The sequence below is a fragment of the Podarcis vaucheri genome (assembly GCF_965113315.1).
Source record: "Podarcis vaucheri genome assembly, chromosome: 7".
In the NCBI taxonomy this organism is placed as follows: Eukaryota; Metazoa; Chordata; class Lepidosauria; order Squamata; family Lacertidae; genus Podarcis; species Podarcis vaucheri.
In genome coordinates this window covers 77,549,353-77,563,573 of record NC_138765.1, presented here as the reverse complement: position 1 = coordinate 77,563,573, position 14,221 = coordinate 77,549,353, and the positions used below count along the sequence as shown (strand labels likewise).

The following is a 14,221-nucleotide window of genomic DNA, read 5'->3' as shown; positions in this document are numbered from 1 at the left end:
AGGAACCTGTGGCCCTCCAGTTGTCCCTAGATTACAGCTCCCCTATTCTCTGACCACTGATCCTGCTGGCTGGGGAGGGTGGGAGTTGGGAGTCAAGCATCATTGCTTGATTCAACTTTGCATCAGCTTATTTATCTGGTTCCATCTGTGCAGGGTGCGGGTAAGGCCGCTCCCTGCCTCAACGGGATCTTACAGTCTTGAATAGACACACGGTCTGTTTTGCAGCCTAAAATGGTCATCCTCCTTGGCCATGAGCCGTGCTGGCTGGGGCCGATGGGAGTTGCAATCCAAAAACATCTGGGAGGGCGGCCGGTTCAACCATCCCTGCATTAGGTTGGGCCAGAAAAGTTCACCGCTCATCTGTGCCCTCCCTAAATATCTGCCTGCCAACTTGGGCTAACACTGTACACATGAAGCAGGCTCCAGCCTATTAAAAGCGCTACCACAACAAATCTGTTAGTCGTGAAGCTGCCCTCACGTCTCTTTCCTTCCAGTTTTTTATTTTTTATTTTTAATGGATGGTTCTGCTGCTGCTGCAACAAGATGCCACAGGAGGAGCAACGCCAAAGGAGGGGGAACTTCCTGACTCCTAAGTTATTTGCTCTACCCTTCTCTTCTCTCTTCCCTCCCTCCTTTCTGTGCACTTAGTGGATCTGAGTTCAGCCAGTGAAGATGACTTTGACAGCGAGGACAGCGAGCAAGAGTTGAAAGGCTACGCCTGCCGCCACTGCTTCACCACCAGTACGCACCTTTGCATGGGGCTGGGGGCGGGGACTCTTTTTCCAGCCTGAGGGCCACATTCCGGTGGTGGGTGAGCCAGAGGCAAAGCGGGGAAGAGCGACAGAGGTGGCTCTTTATCATTGCACAGTAGAAGCCAGAGATTCCTACATGCACATCTTTCCGTGCAGGCAGGCGAGAGGCATGAGAATTCTGAGGACCCAGGCAGAATCGCTCAAAGAGGGTGTGGCATAGGGCTGTTGAGGAATGAAGCCTGGGAGCAGGGGGTGTGGCCTGGGGAGAAAGTCCTGAGGGCCAAATAGAGAGGTGTGGAGGGCCGCATTTGGGCCCTGGGCCCGAGGTTTCCGACCATTGATATATTGTTCTCTCCTCTCTGCCAGAGTGCCCGCCTTAACTCAAGGGCTTACCGGAGTCAGGGGTGTTTTCTTAGGCCCCTTGTACCATTGTTGCAAGTGTAGCAGAAGCCCTTGTCATCCTTAGGTGAGCTTGTCTACGAAACTGTACCTTGAGCCGCCAGGACTAGAAAGGAGGGCTGCAACCTCCCCTTTCAGATTGCCTACCCCGCAACCCGGGGAGGTTTTGCTTTTGTGAAAGACTAGGAAACTGTCTGCAAGTGAACTAGGAAGGGGAAACTGCCACCTGCTTTGTGAAGATTCTTCATCATTCTTTCATCACCCGTATAAGTCAAGCCAGAAATAATATCCCTGTAGCGCAGTGTGAAGGAGCATATAAGTATACGTTAGTTAGCTGCTTTGCACAGCTTGTGTCTCATAATGCTAACACTCTCTGTCCCCTCCCCAAAAACAGCCTCCAAGGACTGGCACCACGGCGGGCGGGAGAACATCTTGCTGTGCACAGACTGCCGCATCCACTTCAAGAAATACGGGGAGCTTCCCCCCATCGAGAAGCCGGTGGACCCGCCACCCTTTATGTTTAAGCCTGTCAAAGAGGAAGATGATGGGCTCAGCGGGAAGCATAGCATGAGGACAAGGCGGAGTCGAGGCTCGGTAAGCTGCCTGAGACCTGCCCTGCAACCTCACTGCCAAGCTGTAGGCAAAGTAACAGCTTCTGGGCCTGAGCACTGTTAGGTCCTGAATCAAAGTACCAGATATCCTCTACACACACCACCTGATACACCATTTCTCTCTCTCTCTCTCTCTCTCTCTCTCTCTCTCTCTCTCTCTTGCTCTTTCTGATGGCTAATCTTAGAGGTAGGTCTTAATGGAGCACAGTAAAGAGGCTGTGTCTTGCCAAGAGGCTGTCTTCCCAGTGCTGACCGTCAGTGATTTGTTGAGGCAGCCTGCCCACCGAAGAGGAAAGGGATGTAGAGAGATGAATCATACACATAAACCTGCCTTTACCAAGTCAGGCCATTGTTCTAGCTAGCACAACGTTGTTCTTGTGGGCAGCAACTGAAGCTGGGCCTTTTGAACACAAAGCTGATGATCTACCACTAAACTCTGACCCTTTCCTTAAGACCTAGGAACACAGGAAGCTGTGTTATACTGAGTCAGGCCCATTGGTGCATCTAGCTCAGAAATGCCTGGCACTGGTTCTTCAGGGTTTCAGTTCGGAGTCTCTCTCAACCGTCCCTAGCAGAGGCTAAAGATTCGACCTGGGATGTCCAGAATGTGGAGCAGAGGCTCTAACCAGTGAGCTGCCAGGATTCCTCTTTGTGTAGTTTCAGTTTCAGAGAAGCTGCCAAATTTTACTGCTTGGTGTGTTTGTGGGCTTGGAGGATCTGTATATCAACCAACTTGCCCCTCCAAGCAAAACAGGCAGGCTCCCCTTCCCAACGCCATCAGAGGCAGAGGAAGGTGGAAGAATGTTTTAGGTGCAGCTTCTCATTAGCACTGACTGGTTGGGGTTGCCGGCCACTGAGCTTCCTCTTTGCTTACGTCTAAGCAACCCCCTTTTTTGTCGCATCAAGATACCTGCCAAACACCTTGTCAGGTTCCACTGTCGGCTCCTTGATTTGGCTTCATCTTCTTTCTTTCTTTTTTCTTCCTTTAATGATCTCTCGTTATCCAGACAGATGCTAAATTAGGAAGGGAGCAGATGAAACACTGCTAATTGTTGCTGCATAATCTTCCCGCCACAGCAGAAATCTGCAGAAGCCATTCACAGTTGTTTCAGGAAAACCATGGGCTGCCCCCAAGCCCTTCTCCCCACCCTCTGAGACCAGCTCTCTTGTATTGTGTCTCTGTATTTTTAAAAACCTTTATTATACCAATTATTTATATAAGATGGAATAATAATAATAATTTTTATTTTTACAATACTTTTAAAGGCTGTGATATTATTATTATTATTATTATTATTATTATTATTTCAGTGTATTTTTAAAACTTAGATTACATGAATTCTTTTTTCATAAGAAGATGAAGATGATGATTCCAATTAATTAGTCACTTGCCGTATTAGGAGACTTCAGGTGACTGAGCTTTTTTTTAAGAGCACAAAGTTCAACATAAAATCATGGGGTGTGGGAGATACTGTGTTACATTAAAATCCATACAATAAACTTGTAAAGCACACTCAATAAAACAGCAGCCAAAGCATATCATCCATAGGCAGGAAAATAAATCTTTAACGTGCACGATGGAATGAATGGGTCACAGCTCAGAGAAAGGCTGAAAAAACATGGGCAAGCTATTAAAATCTGAGAAGCAAGGCGGGTGCCCATCCTCTGGCTGCATCCAAATATCACAAGAAATACAGAGCAAGGCGGCCTTGTGTTACTGGTCCAGGTTTTTGTTGAGCTGCCCAGTTTCCATCAGGCTGCAATAATTCAGTGCAAAAGGTTTTACTCTGTGCAGAGTTTGCTGCTCTCAGGGAAGAAAAGGAGAGTCAGAACAGATCAGCTTAATTAGCTTATAAATACATAACATGCCAGTGGTTACCCCGTGAGTAAACATACTAGGTGTACATGATTAGCTTGATCATTGTGCTTCCTCTCTTCCCTTGCGGCCTGGACCATCAACAACAATGGGGCATCCCTCTGAGGGGGGAACACCAGTGGCCTTGTGCTTTCAGCCCTCCAAAGCTGAAATCAAAAGAGAAGAATTGAGGGTGGCTGTAGAGCAGTGCCCTGTTTGCCTGCCGGTGATACTTAGGATAATAAGGGAGCCTTTGCCAACAGAGGCCCTCTAGATGAGTCCCATCCCCAGCTAGCTGGGGTGATGAGAATCGTAATCCAAAGCATCTGCAGGGCCCACAGCTGGGATGGGGTCTGGGGGAGCACAAAGGAGTTGACTTTGTGTTCTGAGAATTGGATCCAGACCCAGCTGGTCATACTTTGGCCCCAGAGAAATCCATGGCACTTAAGCTGTTGGTGACTAACTTGCCCGCTAACTTAGCTTGGACCCATCTGTGAGAGTTCCTTGGTGTGAAAACCAGACAGTACCACTAAAAGAAAGGGTGATTGACCAAAGATGGCATGCATGAGGAAATTCCATTGAGGGGGGAGGCATAAGTTCTGTAGGGATACCCAAAGGCAGCCTTTGTCACGCTTCCTGTCCTCCTCTTTAAACCAGCAGATGTCGACACTACGCAGCGGTCGCAAAAAGCAGCCAACCAGCCCTGATGGTAGAGCCTCCCCCATCAACGAAGACATCCGGTCCAGCGGCCGCAACTCCCCCAGCGCTGCCAGCACTTCAAGCAATGACAGCAAGGCAGATTCGGTGAAGAAGTCCACCAAGGTGAGTTTTAGCTCTTCCCGGCCCATTTCCTGGTAACTCGCCAGAGAAGAGTTCAGGCCAAGACTTGGCAGGTGGGCGGCATCAACATCCAAGCTAGAACTTTCCCCGCAGCGTCTAATGCTGTATCCCAGGTGTGGAGAACCAGGGGCTTCTCCAGATGTTGATGAACTTCAACTCCTGTCAGCCCAAGCAAGCATGGTCAATGGCCAGAGGGACAATGAGAACTGAAGCTCCGCAGTAACTGGAAGGCTAAAGCCCCCCCCCCCACTTGCTAACATCCCCTACAGTGGTTGGTGTGTTTTTTTTAAAAAAAAAACTTTTTAAGGAAAGCTTTCCCCCATTCTGCTGAGGAACCCCTGCTGTTCTGATACATAATTCCTAAATGTGGCTGGTCACTCCTGTGTGTTTTTAAGGTAAAGGGACCCCTGACCATTAGGTCCAGTCGTGACTGACTCTGAGGTTTCGGCACTCATCTCTCTTTATTGGCCAAGGGAGCCGCCGTACAGCTTCTGGGTCATGTGGCCAGCATGACTAAGCCACTTCTGGTGAACCAGAGCAGCGCACGGAAACGCCGTTTACCTTCCCTCCAGAGCGGTACCTATTCACCTGCTTGCGCTCTGATGTGCTTTTGAACTGCTAGGTTGGCAGGAGCAGGGACCGAGCAATGGGAGCTCACCCCGTCGCAGGGATTCGAACTGCCGACCCTCCGATCGGCAAGTCCTAGGCTCTGTGGTTTAACCCACAGTGCCACCTGTGTGTGTTTAAGACCCTTCCTCAAATCACATGGTCCTCATGGGCACACCCTAGGACTATCCCCTGAGGCTGCATTCGGTCTCCTTGTGGAATCCCCAAACAGGCTTCCCAAGAGCCCCGAAATTCACACGGATCTGCTTTGAAAAGTGACAGCATGGGCGCTTGACTCCTACACCGTTAATTTCCCCCATCCTGCTGTGCGAGAAACATAACCTGTTCCGTTGACATCTGTATGAAGCCCTTTGCAGGCAGGCTACAAGAACTCCCATTTGTTCTCCTGTCGCTTTCCCCTAATAATGCCACTCCTTTCCTGTCAGCAGCAGAAGATAAAAGAGGAGGCATCGTCTCCTCTCAAGAGTTCCAAGAGGCAGAGAGAAAAGGCAGCATCTGACACCGAGGAGCCTGACCGAATCAACGCCAAGAAAACCAAAACACAGGTAGGTTTCAGTTAGAGCAGCCTGTGCCAATCTACCTCCCCCCAGATGTTTTGCTGCAACTCCCATCAGCCCCCAGCCATCACATGGCAAAAGATTTGTTTGAGAGACCCTGACATGCATGTGCCTTTCTTTTTGTGGGCCCAGCTGGCTCTGGATGACATAGACCAGGCTTCCTCAACCTCTGCCCTCCAGATGTTTTGAGACTACAATTCCCATAATCCCTGACCACTGGTCCTGCTAGCTAGGGATCATGGGAGTTGTAGGCCAGAAACATCTGGAGGGCAAAGGTTGAGGAAGCCTGACATAGACCTTTGGGGCAAGGCCTTTGATAAGGTAGATTTTAAACCATCATTGTGTCCAGCCAGCAATCTTTCTCTGCTAAGGAGCAGTGTCAAGAAAAGGACTGTTGTCTTAATGTCCCGCTTGTGGGCTTCCCAGAGGCATCCTTGTTGGCAGCTGGTGGACTAGATTGGGCTTTTGCTCCAGCAGGGCCCTTATTTACTTGAAAGGATAAAAAAATAATATTGGGGCCCAAGGGTCCCAACATTGGGTCATTGGTTTGAGCCCCATTTTGGGCAAAGGTTTCCTGCGTGGCCGGGGGTTAGATGAGATGCCCCTCGTGGTCCCTTCCAGGTCAATGATTGCTGTGATTGAGGGTGGCAGAGTGGGAAGCAGGCAAATATGATCCACAGGGCACTCACAAGTTATTGTGTGGGGGCCACCTTGGGGAACACATGTTGCTGTGCAGCTCCTTACTTTTCAGTGGGGCTTGCCGCACAGGAAAACTACCCAGTGAGATCACACCATATACCAAGTAAGATTTAGAATTTCTACAGTAGGAACAAGTGTCTTGGGCTTGGCCTGAATGCCCATTGTCTACTCCCAAACCTGGCTGGTGATATAGGAAACTGGAAGACTAAGTCAGATGACTGGCCCATATAGCTGAGTGTTGTCTACGCTCTGCTTCTGTGACTCTGCTACAGCCCTTCCCACACAAACTCTATTTGGGAAGCCACTCAGGGTCCATAAGCCACACCCTTTTTAACACGGAGCTTTCCTCCATGCTTTTTGTCCACAGGAGATCAGCCGGCCCAACTCCCCGTCCGAAGGTGAGGGGGAGAGCTCTGACAGCCGCAGCGTGAATGACGAGGGCAGCAGCGACCCGAAGGACATCGACCAGGACAACCGGAGCACCTCGCCCAGCATCCCCAGCCCCCAGGACAATGAGAGCGACTCGGATTCGTCTGCCCAGCAGCAAGTCTTGCAGGCGTCCAATGGCCTGGCCCAGCCCACACCCGCCTCCATCCCTGTCTCAGCGCAGCTGCCACTGCCAGCCACCTCTGGCCTCCCCTCTTCGGTGCCTCCCCACATCTCCCCATCCGTCTCCCAGTCAGGTAGCAGCCAGCCTCAGGCCCCGGTGCCCCCTCACTCTCACATCCAGCAGGCCCCTTCGCTGCACCCCCAGAGGCTGCCGTCTCCTCACCCGCCGCTGCAGCCCCTGACTGTGCCCTCCAGCCAGCCCCAGCCTCCTGCTGTCCCCCAGACCCACCCGCAGCCTCCACTCCACAGCCAGATCCAGCCCCTCCCTCACAACCTCCAGGCGCAGCCGCTCCTGCCTCACCCGGTCCCCGCCCAACCGTTCCCCCTCGCGCCGCAGCCTCCCCCGCTGCCTTCGTCCTCGTCTCAGTCTCAGGTCTCCCTGCAGCCCCAGGCTGTGCCCCACCCCCACGCAGCACTCCAAGTCCCGTCGGTGCAGCCCCCCTTGCAGGCGCCGTCTCCGCTGCAGCAGCAGCCCCCGCCGCCACGAGAGCAGCCCCTCCTCCCGGCCCCTCTGACCATGCCCCACATCAAGCCGCCTCCCACCACCCCCATCCCTCAGCTCCCCATGCCGCCGTCCCACAAGCATCTCGCGGGGCCCTCGCCGTTCTCCATGAACTCCAACCTCCCGCCACCACCAGCCTTGAAGCCGCTCAGCTCCCTCTCCACGCACCACCCGCCCTCCGCCCACCCTCCTCCCTTGCAGCTGATGCCCCAGAGCCAGCCGCTGCAGCCTTCCCCGGCGCAGCCCCCTGTCCTGACGCAAAGCCAGGGCCTCCCTCCCTCCGCCAGCCACTCCTCCTCCAGCCTCCACCAGGTACCTCCCCAGCCCCCTTTCCCCCAGCACCCGTTTGTCCCCGGGGGGCCACCACCCATCACGCCTCCCTCCTGCCCGTCGACCTCCACGCCGCCTTCCGTGCCCAGCGCCCCTCCTCAGGCAACGGGCTCCACGTCGGCAGCCTGCGCTGGGAACGTCCCTGTGGTGACGCCCTGCACGATGCCACCCATCCAGATCAAGGAAGAGGCTCCGGATGAGGCGGAGGAGCCGGAAAGCCCACCTCCCCCGCCCCGGAGCCCATCGCCAGCGCCGACAGTGGTGGACACGCCAAGCCACGCCAGCGAGTCAGCTAGGTAAGGGAGGGCGTGGGCAGCTTTGGGGAAACTGCCACCTGTGTAAAAGTTCATGGGACTTTCCCCCACCTCTGCCCATTCATAACACTCACTACCACCACTTTGGATGATGGTTTGGTGATTTGAACATCCGCAGCTGTGGATCAGGCTGCCTTCTTAGGAGAGCTTGGGATCTCCTTAAAACTGGTGCACCCAATAATGCTGCCCTGCAGGTGCCATTGGCCTCGCAGCTTCCAGCATTCCTAACAGTTGTCCATTCTTGCTTGGGCTGATAGGAATTGGAGCTGCAGGGCACCACATTGGCTACCCCTGACTTAAAGGGGCTCTCTGAGGGCCAGGATCACAGGAGAATTGCTAAAATGGCCACGTCATAACACAGAGTCTCTTCTCTCCTCCCCATCCTAGCAACAAGGGTCTTCTAAAAGCTCCCCAGGTTGCTACAGCATGAAAACTATAAAAAGGTGCACGGAAAATTTGTGAGATACGTGCCAGGGATGTACAGCATTTTGAGGCTGTAGAACACCTCTTTAGATCCTGTTTTACTTCTACATAAGGAAAACACTCAAGAGCATTAAAAAGAATGTTCTCTTGAAAGATTGCACAGCACAAAGCATATTGTGATATTGATTTGTCCTCTTGGATTAATCATTTTTGTGTGTGTGTATACAGTATACATGTATATTAAAAACTTACTTTGATTCTCTGGGTTGGGTAGTATTCTACATGGTTTTGTAATCATTTATTTTCCCAACATCTGTTGATTTACCAGTTTTACCAGAGCCCCCCCCCCCACACACACAATATGTTGCACAAGGTAACTTCTTCCTGGCTGTGTGGGCAGGGGGTGGATCTCATTCCACCTCCTGCTTCCCCAAAATGCTTATGCTTGCTTTGTGTCCCCTGTTCCCTGCACCCCACCTCACCCGGTTTCTTTGCTGCCAGGTTTTACAAGCACCTGGACCGCGGCTACAACTCCTGCGCGAGGACAGACCTGTACTTCACGCCGCTGGCAGGTTCCAAGCTGGCCAAGAAGCGCGAGGAGGCCATTGAGAAGGCCAAGAGGGAGGCGGAGCAGAAGGCAAGAGAAGAGAGGGAGCGGGAGAAAGAGAAGGAAAAGGAGAGGGAGAGAGAGCGTGAGCGTGAGAGAGAAGCTGAAAGAGCGGCGGTAGGTTTGTCTGTCTGTCAAGCCGTGAGGGGGTGATCCCGGCGGGTCTCGAGCCCAACGGAGGCTGCGGTTGCATGATGTTCGGTTGCATTTCCACGGGCCTGGCGTGTGAGGGCTTTCGCTGCTCCCCTGTGGTCTTGAGAGGCCCTTGCTCTGAATTAAGGATTTCCTCTTTGCCCCTTCACCTCCACTTCAGATCGCATGATTCAGACGGTTATTTGGCATGCAAAAAGAGGCTGGCAGAGGGCAGGTGCCCTGAATTAGCATTGTGTGGACTTGGTTGGGGACTACCTTTGATCCTGCAATGGAAGCTTGGGTGCTCACCCCTCCTTCATTGTCAGAGGAAGTATACACCTCTGAATCCCATATACTGGGAATCCCAGTTGGTGGTGCTGCTGCACTCAAGTTCTGCTTTGGGGGCTTCCCATTAGGTCATTGGGGTGGCCAGTTGTCAGAAGAGGTTGCTGTGCTAGATTATCCTTTCGCCCGATCCAGCAGCCACTCTTCTTGTGCTCTTAATTCCACAGTCAGAGAGGAGCTGTGGCTATAAAATTCCTGGAACTGCAGCAGCTGGAGAAATTTTGCTCTAGGGGTTGGGGTGGGGGGCAAGCTGAGGACTATTCAGACAGTGCAGAATGACAACTCACAGTCAAGAATGTCAGGATTTGTCATCCAATTACACCTGGAGGGTTGCAGCCTCCCCAACACTTGCAAATGATCCAAACTTCTTTTCTGAGTTCCTCTGAAAATCCTCACCTTCCTCCCATAAATGCTCCAGGTGGGTAGACCTAGACTACCAGTGCTGTGGCACGGAGACCTTTTACTTGCTGCAGGGGAGAGAGTGACCCTGTGAAGGAAGGATTGTGTGAGAGCTATTGGAAAGGTCTTGAGCTGGTTTTCAGTTCCCCTACTAAACTCTTCTCCCCTCTTCGGTACAGCAGAAATCATCCAGCTCGTCGCACGAAGGACGTCTTGGAGAATCCCAGCTGAGTGGCCCAACTCACATGAGGCCGTCGTTCGAACCTCCTCCCACCACCATCGCCGCCGTCCCCCCGTACATTGGACCCGACACGCCGGCACTACGGACCCTCAGCGAGTATGCGCGGCCTCACGTCATGTCCCCCACCAACCGCAACCACCCCTTCTTCGTGCCCCTCAACCCCACCGACCCTCTGCTGGCCTACCACATGCCCGGCCTCTACAACGTGGACCCCACCATGCGGGAGAGGGAGCTTCGGGAGAGGGAGCTCCGGGAGAGGGAGCTGCGGGAGAGGGAGCTGCGGGAGCGGATGAAGCCGGGCTTCGAGGTGAAGCCGCCGGAACTCGATGCGCTTCACCCCGCCACCAACCCCATGGAGCACTTTGCCCGCCATGGCGCCCTCACTATCCCCCCCACGGCGGGCCCACACCCGTTTGCATCCTTCCACCCGGGCTTGAACCACCTGGAGCGGGAGAGACTCGCTCTGGCAGGCCCCCAGCTGCGGCCTGAAATGAGCTACCCGGACAGACTGGCTGCCGAGAGGATACATGCGGAGCGGATGGCATCGCTCACCAACGACCCCTTGGCCCGGCTGCAGATGTTCAACGTCACCCCGCATCATCACCAACATTCGCACATACACTCGCATCTACACCTCCATCAACAGGACCCGTTGCATCAAGGTGAGTCTGTAACAGCGGTTTGCTCCATGCTGTGTGTGCAGCCCCTGATGCCGTCCATTTCTTTTTGAGCTGGGTGGGGAGGGGCCGCCTATTTCTTTGGGGGGAGTGTTTTTCCCAGCAAATGAAAAAAAAAGTAGTGTACCTGGGAGAGCTAAACTGGAATATCTGTCCCAGTGTGTTAGTTTTCAAGTTGCAGAAAGTCTTTTGTTGTTTTTTACACAGAGTAAAAAAACACACGCTAGCATTTTTACAGGAGCATTCTGAAGTGATGCACTCAGCGCTAGTGTGATGCAAAGAGGACCATATTGAATTTGAACTACCACCAGCCTGTGGAGGGAAGTCCCTTTATTTACTTAGCCTTGATCCTCATCACCCAAACAAGAAAAAATGTACACGATGGAACGTTTTAAGGGCAAACCTAAGAGAAACTGCAAAGCACATTTCTGATGTGAAATGCCTTTGATACAACCACTCGGGGCATTGGCGAGGCCAGCAGGTCCCCTGCACTAAAAAATAGGTCTCCTTTCCTGTCATGGATTCAGCGCAGCTCCTCCTCCTGTCAGGGGTCACTTAGCAAGAGCCGCGTTGCCAAGCTTCCAGCTTAGGAGAAGTTATGCAAGGGAGCCTTGGAGCAGACCAGAGAGGCATTCAGGATCTCAAATACAAGCCCACTTGTCCTTAACATGTGTCTTAAGCTGGGGTCTGTGTAATCCCTACCCCCCTCTGACGGCAGTGAGGTCTCCCGAGTTCACTGTCCTCTGTCACTCTCTACTCCTTTTACTGCTATAATCCGTCCTTGAGCTCAGTAGGCTCTCCATTCTAGTAGAATGTTTTGGAAGAGGGCTGGCATTCAGGGAGGACAAAGAATCGTGCAAAGTGGGGTGTTTTCACCCTCCAGTTTAGATTACTTTTTGTACTTCTGTTGGCACCCTGACCCATTTCAAGGAAGGTGCCTCTTCTGTGTGACACCTGGTGATACACACCAGTCTTTAGTGCAGCTGTGGGTAGTGGTTAAAACTGGTTCGTGTTCATTGTAGGAACAGGCTCCAGTGGGTAGGAAGCTCTGTGATGGTTTGATCGTTCTTGAAAAGTGTGTTGTTCTAGCAGAACGTCCAGCATCATCTTTTCAGTTTCTTGCCCCCCACCCTTACCCGTAAGTTCCCAGGGTTGGTTGCAGCAATTTAAAAAAATACTCAGAACAGCTTGAAACAAATGAGTAGGTCGTATCCCAACTAAGTTCTCATCAGCCACTGAAACTGATGGACATGGCTAACGTAAGTAGGCCTAACTTGGTCACGTCCATCAGTTTCAGTGGCTCTGCTCTGAGGAGGACTTAGTTGGAGAAAACCCACAGTCCCGCCAGTGATGACAGGAAGGGAGACAAGACTTTAATATTTCAAGGATCCTGAACACAGAGCCCATGATGCGTCCCTCCAGCAGGATCCACGTTGCCCAAGACACCCAGCATCACAGGAGGAGGGTGACATCCCCCCCCCCCGGGTAACATAACCTCCAAGTGTAGCAGTTTGCTTTCCCCATTGGGGTAGAACTGAAATCACCACTCCCCTCCCTCCTCTCCCATTAAAGAACTGAGGCTGTTTACAGTATCTGGGGTTCTATTTCCTGGACATGCTGGGTGGGGGCAGAACACTAGGGAGCGGAGAGTTGCATGTATTTTCGTAGAGTGCTGACCACGAGCAATAGTTGCTCTTTTTAGAAGGTGATCCTTCCTGCTTTGGATGCATGTTTAATATATTTCCCATGGTTTGTCTCCCCTAGAGAAAATTGTAGCCAATATAAACTGTTGAGAGAGAGATGGGGAGGCTCCAGAGCATGTACACGGAGTTGTGTTTGTGTGTGTCTGTGCATGCGCACGCACATAAGCACAGGCAAGGAGCCGGCTTTACTGCTTGCCTTTCCATTGCTAGATCCCTGTACTTGCTTAAAGGGCGCTTTCAACCTGCTTCCTCCCAACTAGGGTTGCACGATGTTGGGTTTTCAACATTGCAGCGTATTGCCAGCCAAACGTTGCAATAAACCGCAGTGTTGTAAAAAAGCTTCATTGGCCCCAGGCAGCGAAGTGCCGGGTGAAACTGCCACAGCTCTCACCATGGCAGCTGAGGCGCTTTCATGTCAGCACCTTGCGGGCTGTGGCAAATGCAGCTGGCCCCAGCCTGCTGCTCAGTTGGGGGCCCGAAAGTCTCCTGCCCCCAGCAGAGGCAGCCCTGAGTCCCCCGTGCGAAACCAGCAGGGGACTCAGGGCTCCTTGACCAGGCTCAGCTGGGGGCAGGAGGCCGCCTGCCCCCCACAGAGCCAGTCCCGGTGTCCCTTCCACTCGTGCTCGAGCCGCAAGGATCTTGGGGCTCCTTGGCCAGGCTGCCTCCACCTTTGCTGGCATGGGGGCAGGCAAGCTACCTTGCCCATTTGCCCCCCACTCCCCAAAGACAGACCAGGCAACAGTAGCCAAGCACACTGAGCCTGTCAGGCTCCGTGCCTTTGACTGCCTTAGCCTTCACCTGTGTGGGTGTGCTGCCCGCTAGCGGCATCAAAGAGCCCCTACACCGCCTGGCTGCCTTCCACCCAGAGGGTGGGCTGTGTCTTTCTGGGAGGAAAGGCGCAGCACCCCCTCCCAGACGAAGGCAGCCAAGCAAGGCTGCAGCCCCAATCCCACTCCTACCCAAGTGCAAGCAGGAGTGGGGTTAGGGCTCTCTCAGCTGGGGGGGGCACCTAACGGAACTCCCATCCCACCGCTGTCTCCATAAAACTACTTTGCTGCATGCTCCTCAGTCAAGCAGTTTAAAGAAGCGGGGGGAGGAAGAAGCTGTATTGGTAACTCGCTGATGCAGTTTATTTCTCCCTCTGCCAGGGCAGAGTGCGATGATGGTTTCACCAGTGGTATGTCCCCCCCGCCCAATACCAGTCCTGATATATTGATATATTGCCCAATGCTACTCCCAGCACCAACACCTTCCATGCCCACCCATCCCCCCCAAAAAAAAATATTGAGGAAGGGCTGTAGCTCTGTGGTGGAGCACCTGCTTTGAATCCTCAGTGTCTCCCCCCACCCCCCACCCCCAGGATCTCCAGGGAAGAAAAGCCCTCGTATGAAACCCTGGCTAGCTGCTGCCAGTCCTGGACAGTGCTGAGCTAGAGAGACCAGTGTCCTGACTCAGGGCACAGCAGCTTCCTACATCTTGAGGGGAAGGCTGTAGCTCGGTGGCAGAACATTTGCTTTGTGTTCAGAAGTTCCCAGGCTCAGTCCCTCGCTGGCATCTCCAGGTAGGCAAGATCCCTGCCAAAAAGCCTGGTGATCTGCT

At 53.0% G+C, this 14,221-nt stretch overlaps 1 protein-coding gene across 20 annotated transcripts in view; it reads left to right on the top strand.

The window, feature by feature from the left end:
- The window catches only part of RERE (arginine-glutamic acid dipeptide repeats), a 358,060-nt gene that overhangs the window by 332,914 nt on the left and 10,925 nt on the right, over positions 1-14,221 (top strand). For 9 of the 20 annotated variants that reach the window (XM_082229762.1, XM_082229753.1, XM_082229770.1 and 6 more), the window contains 7 exons: positions 649-741; positions 1,546-1,745; positions 4,275-4,439; positions 5,510-5,629; positions 6,708-8,077; positions 9,020-9,242; positions 10,181-10,904. In XM_082229762.1, coding sequence (XP_082085888.1) covers positions 649-741; positions 1,546-1,745; positions 4,275-4,439; positions 5,510-5,629; positions 6,708-8,077; positions 9,020-9,242; positions 10,181-10,904 — 2,895 coding nt within the window. The remainder of the gene's footprint in view (positions 1-648; positions 742-1,545; positions 1,746-4,274; positions 4,440-5,509; positions 5,630-6,707; positions 8,078-9,019; positions 9,243-10,180; positions 10,905-14,221) is intronic. The other 11 variants (XM_082229769.1, XM_082229760.1, XM_082229754.1 and 8 more) reach the window with 7 other exon arrangements.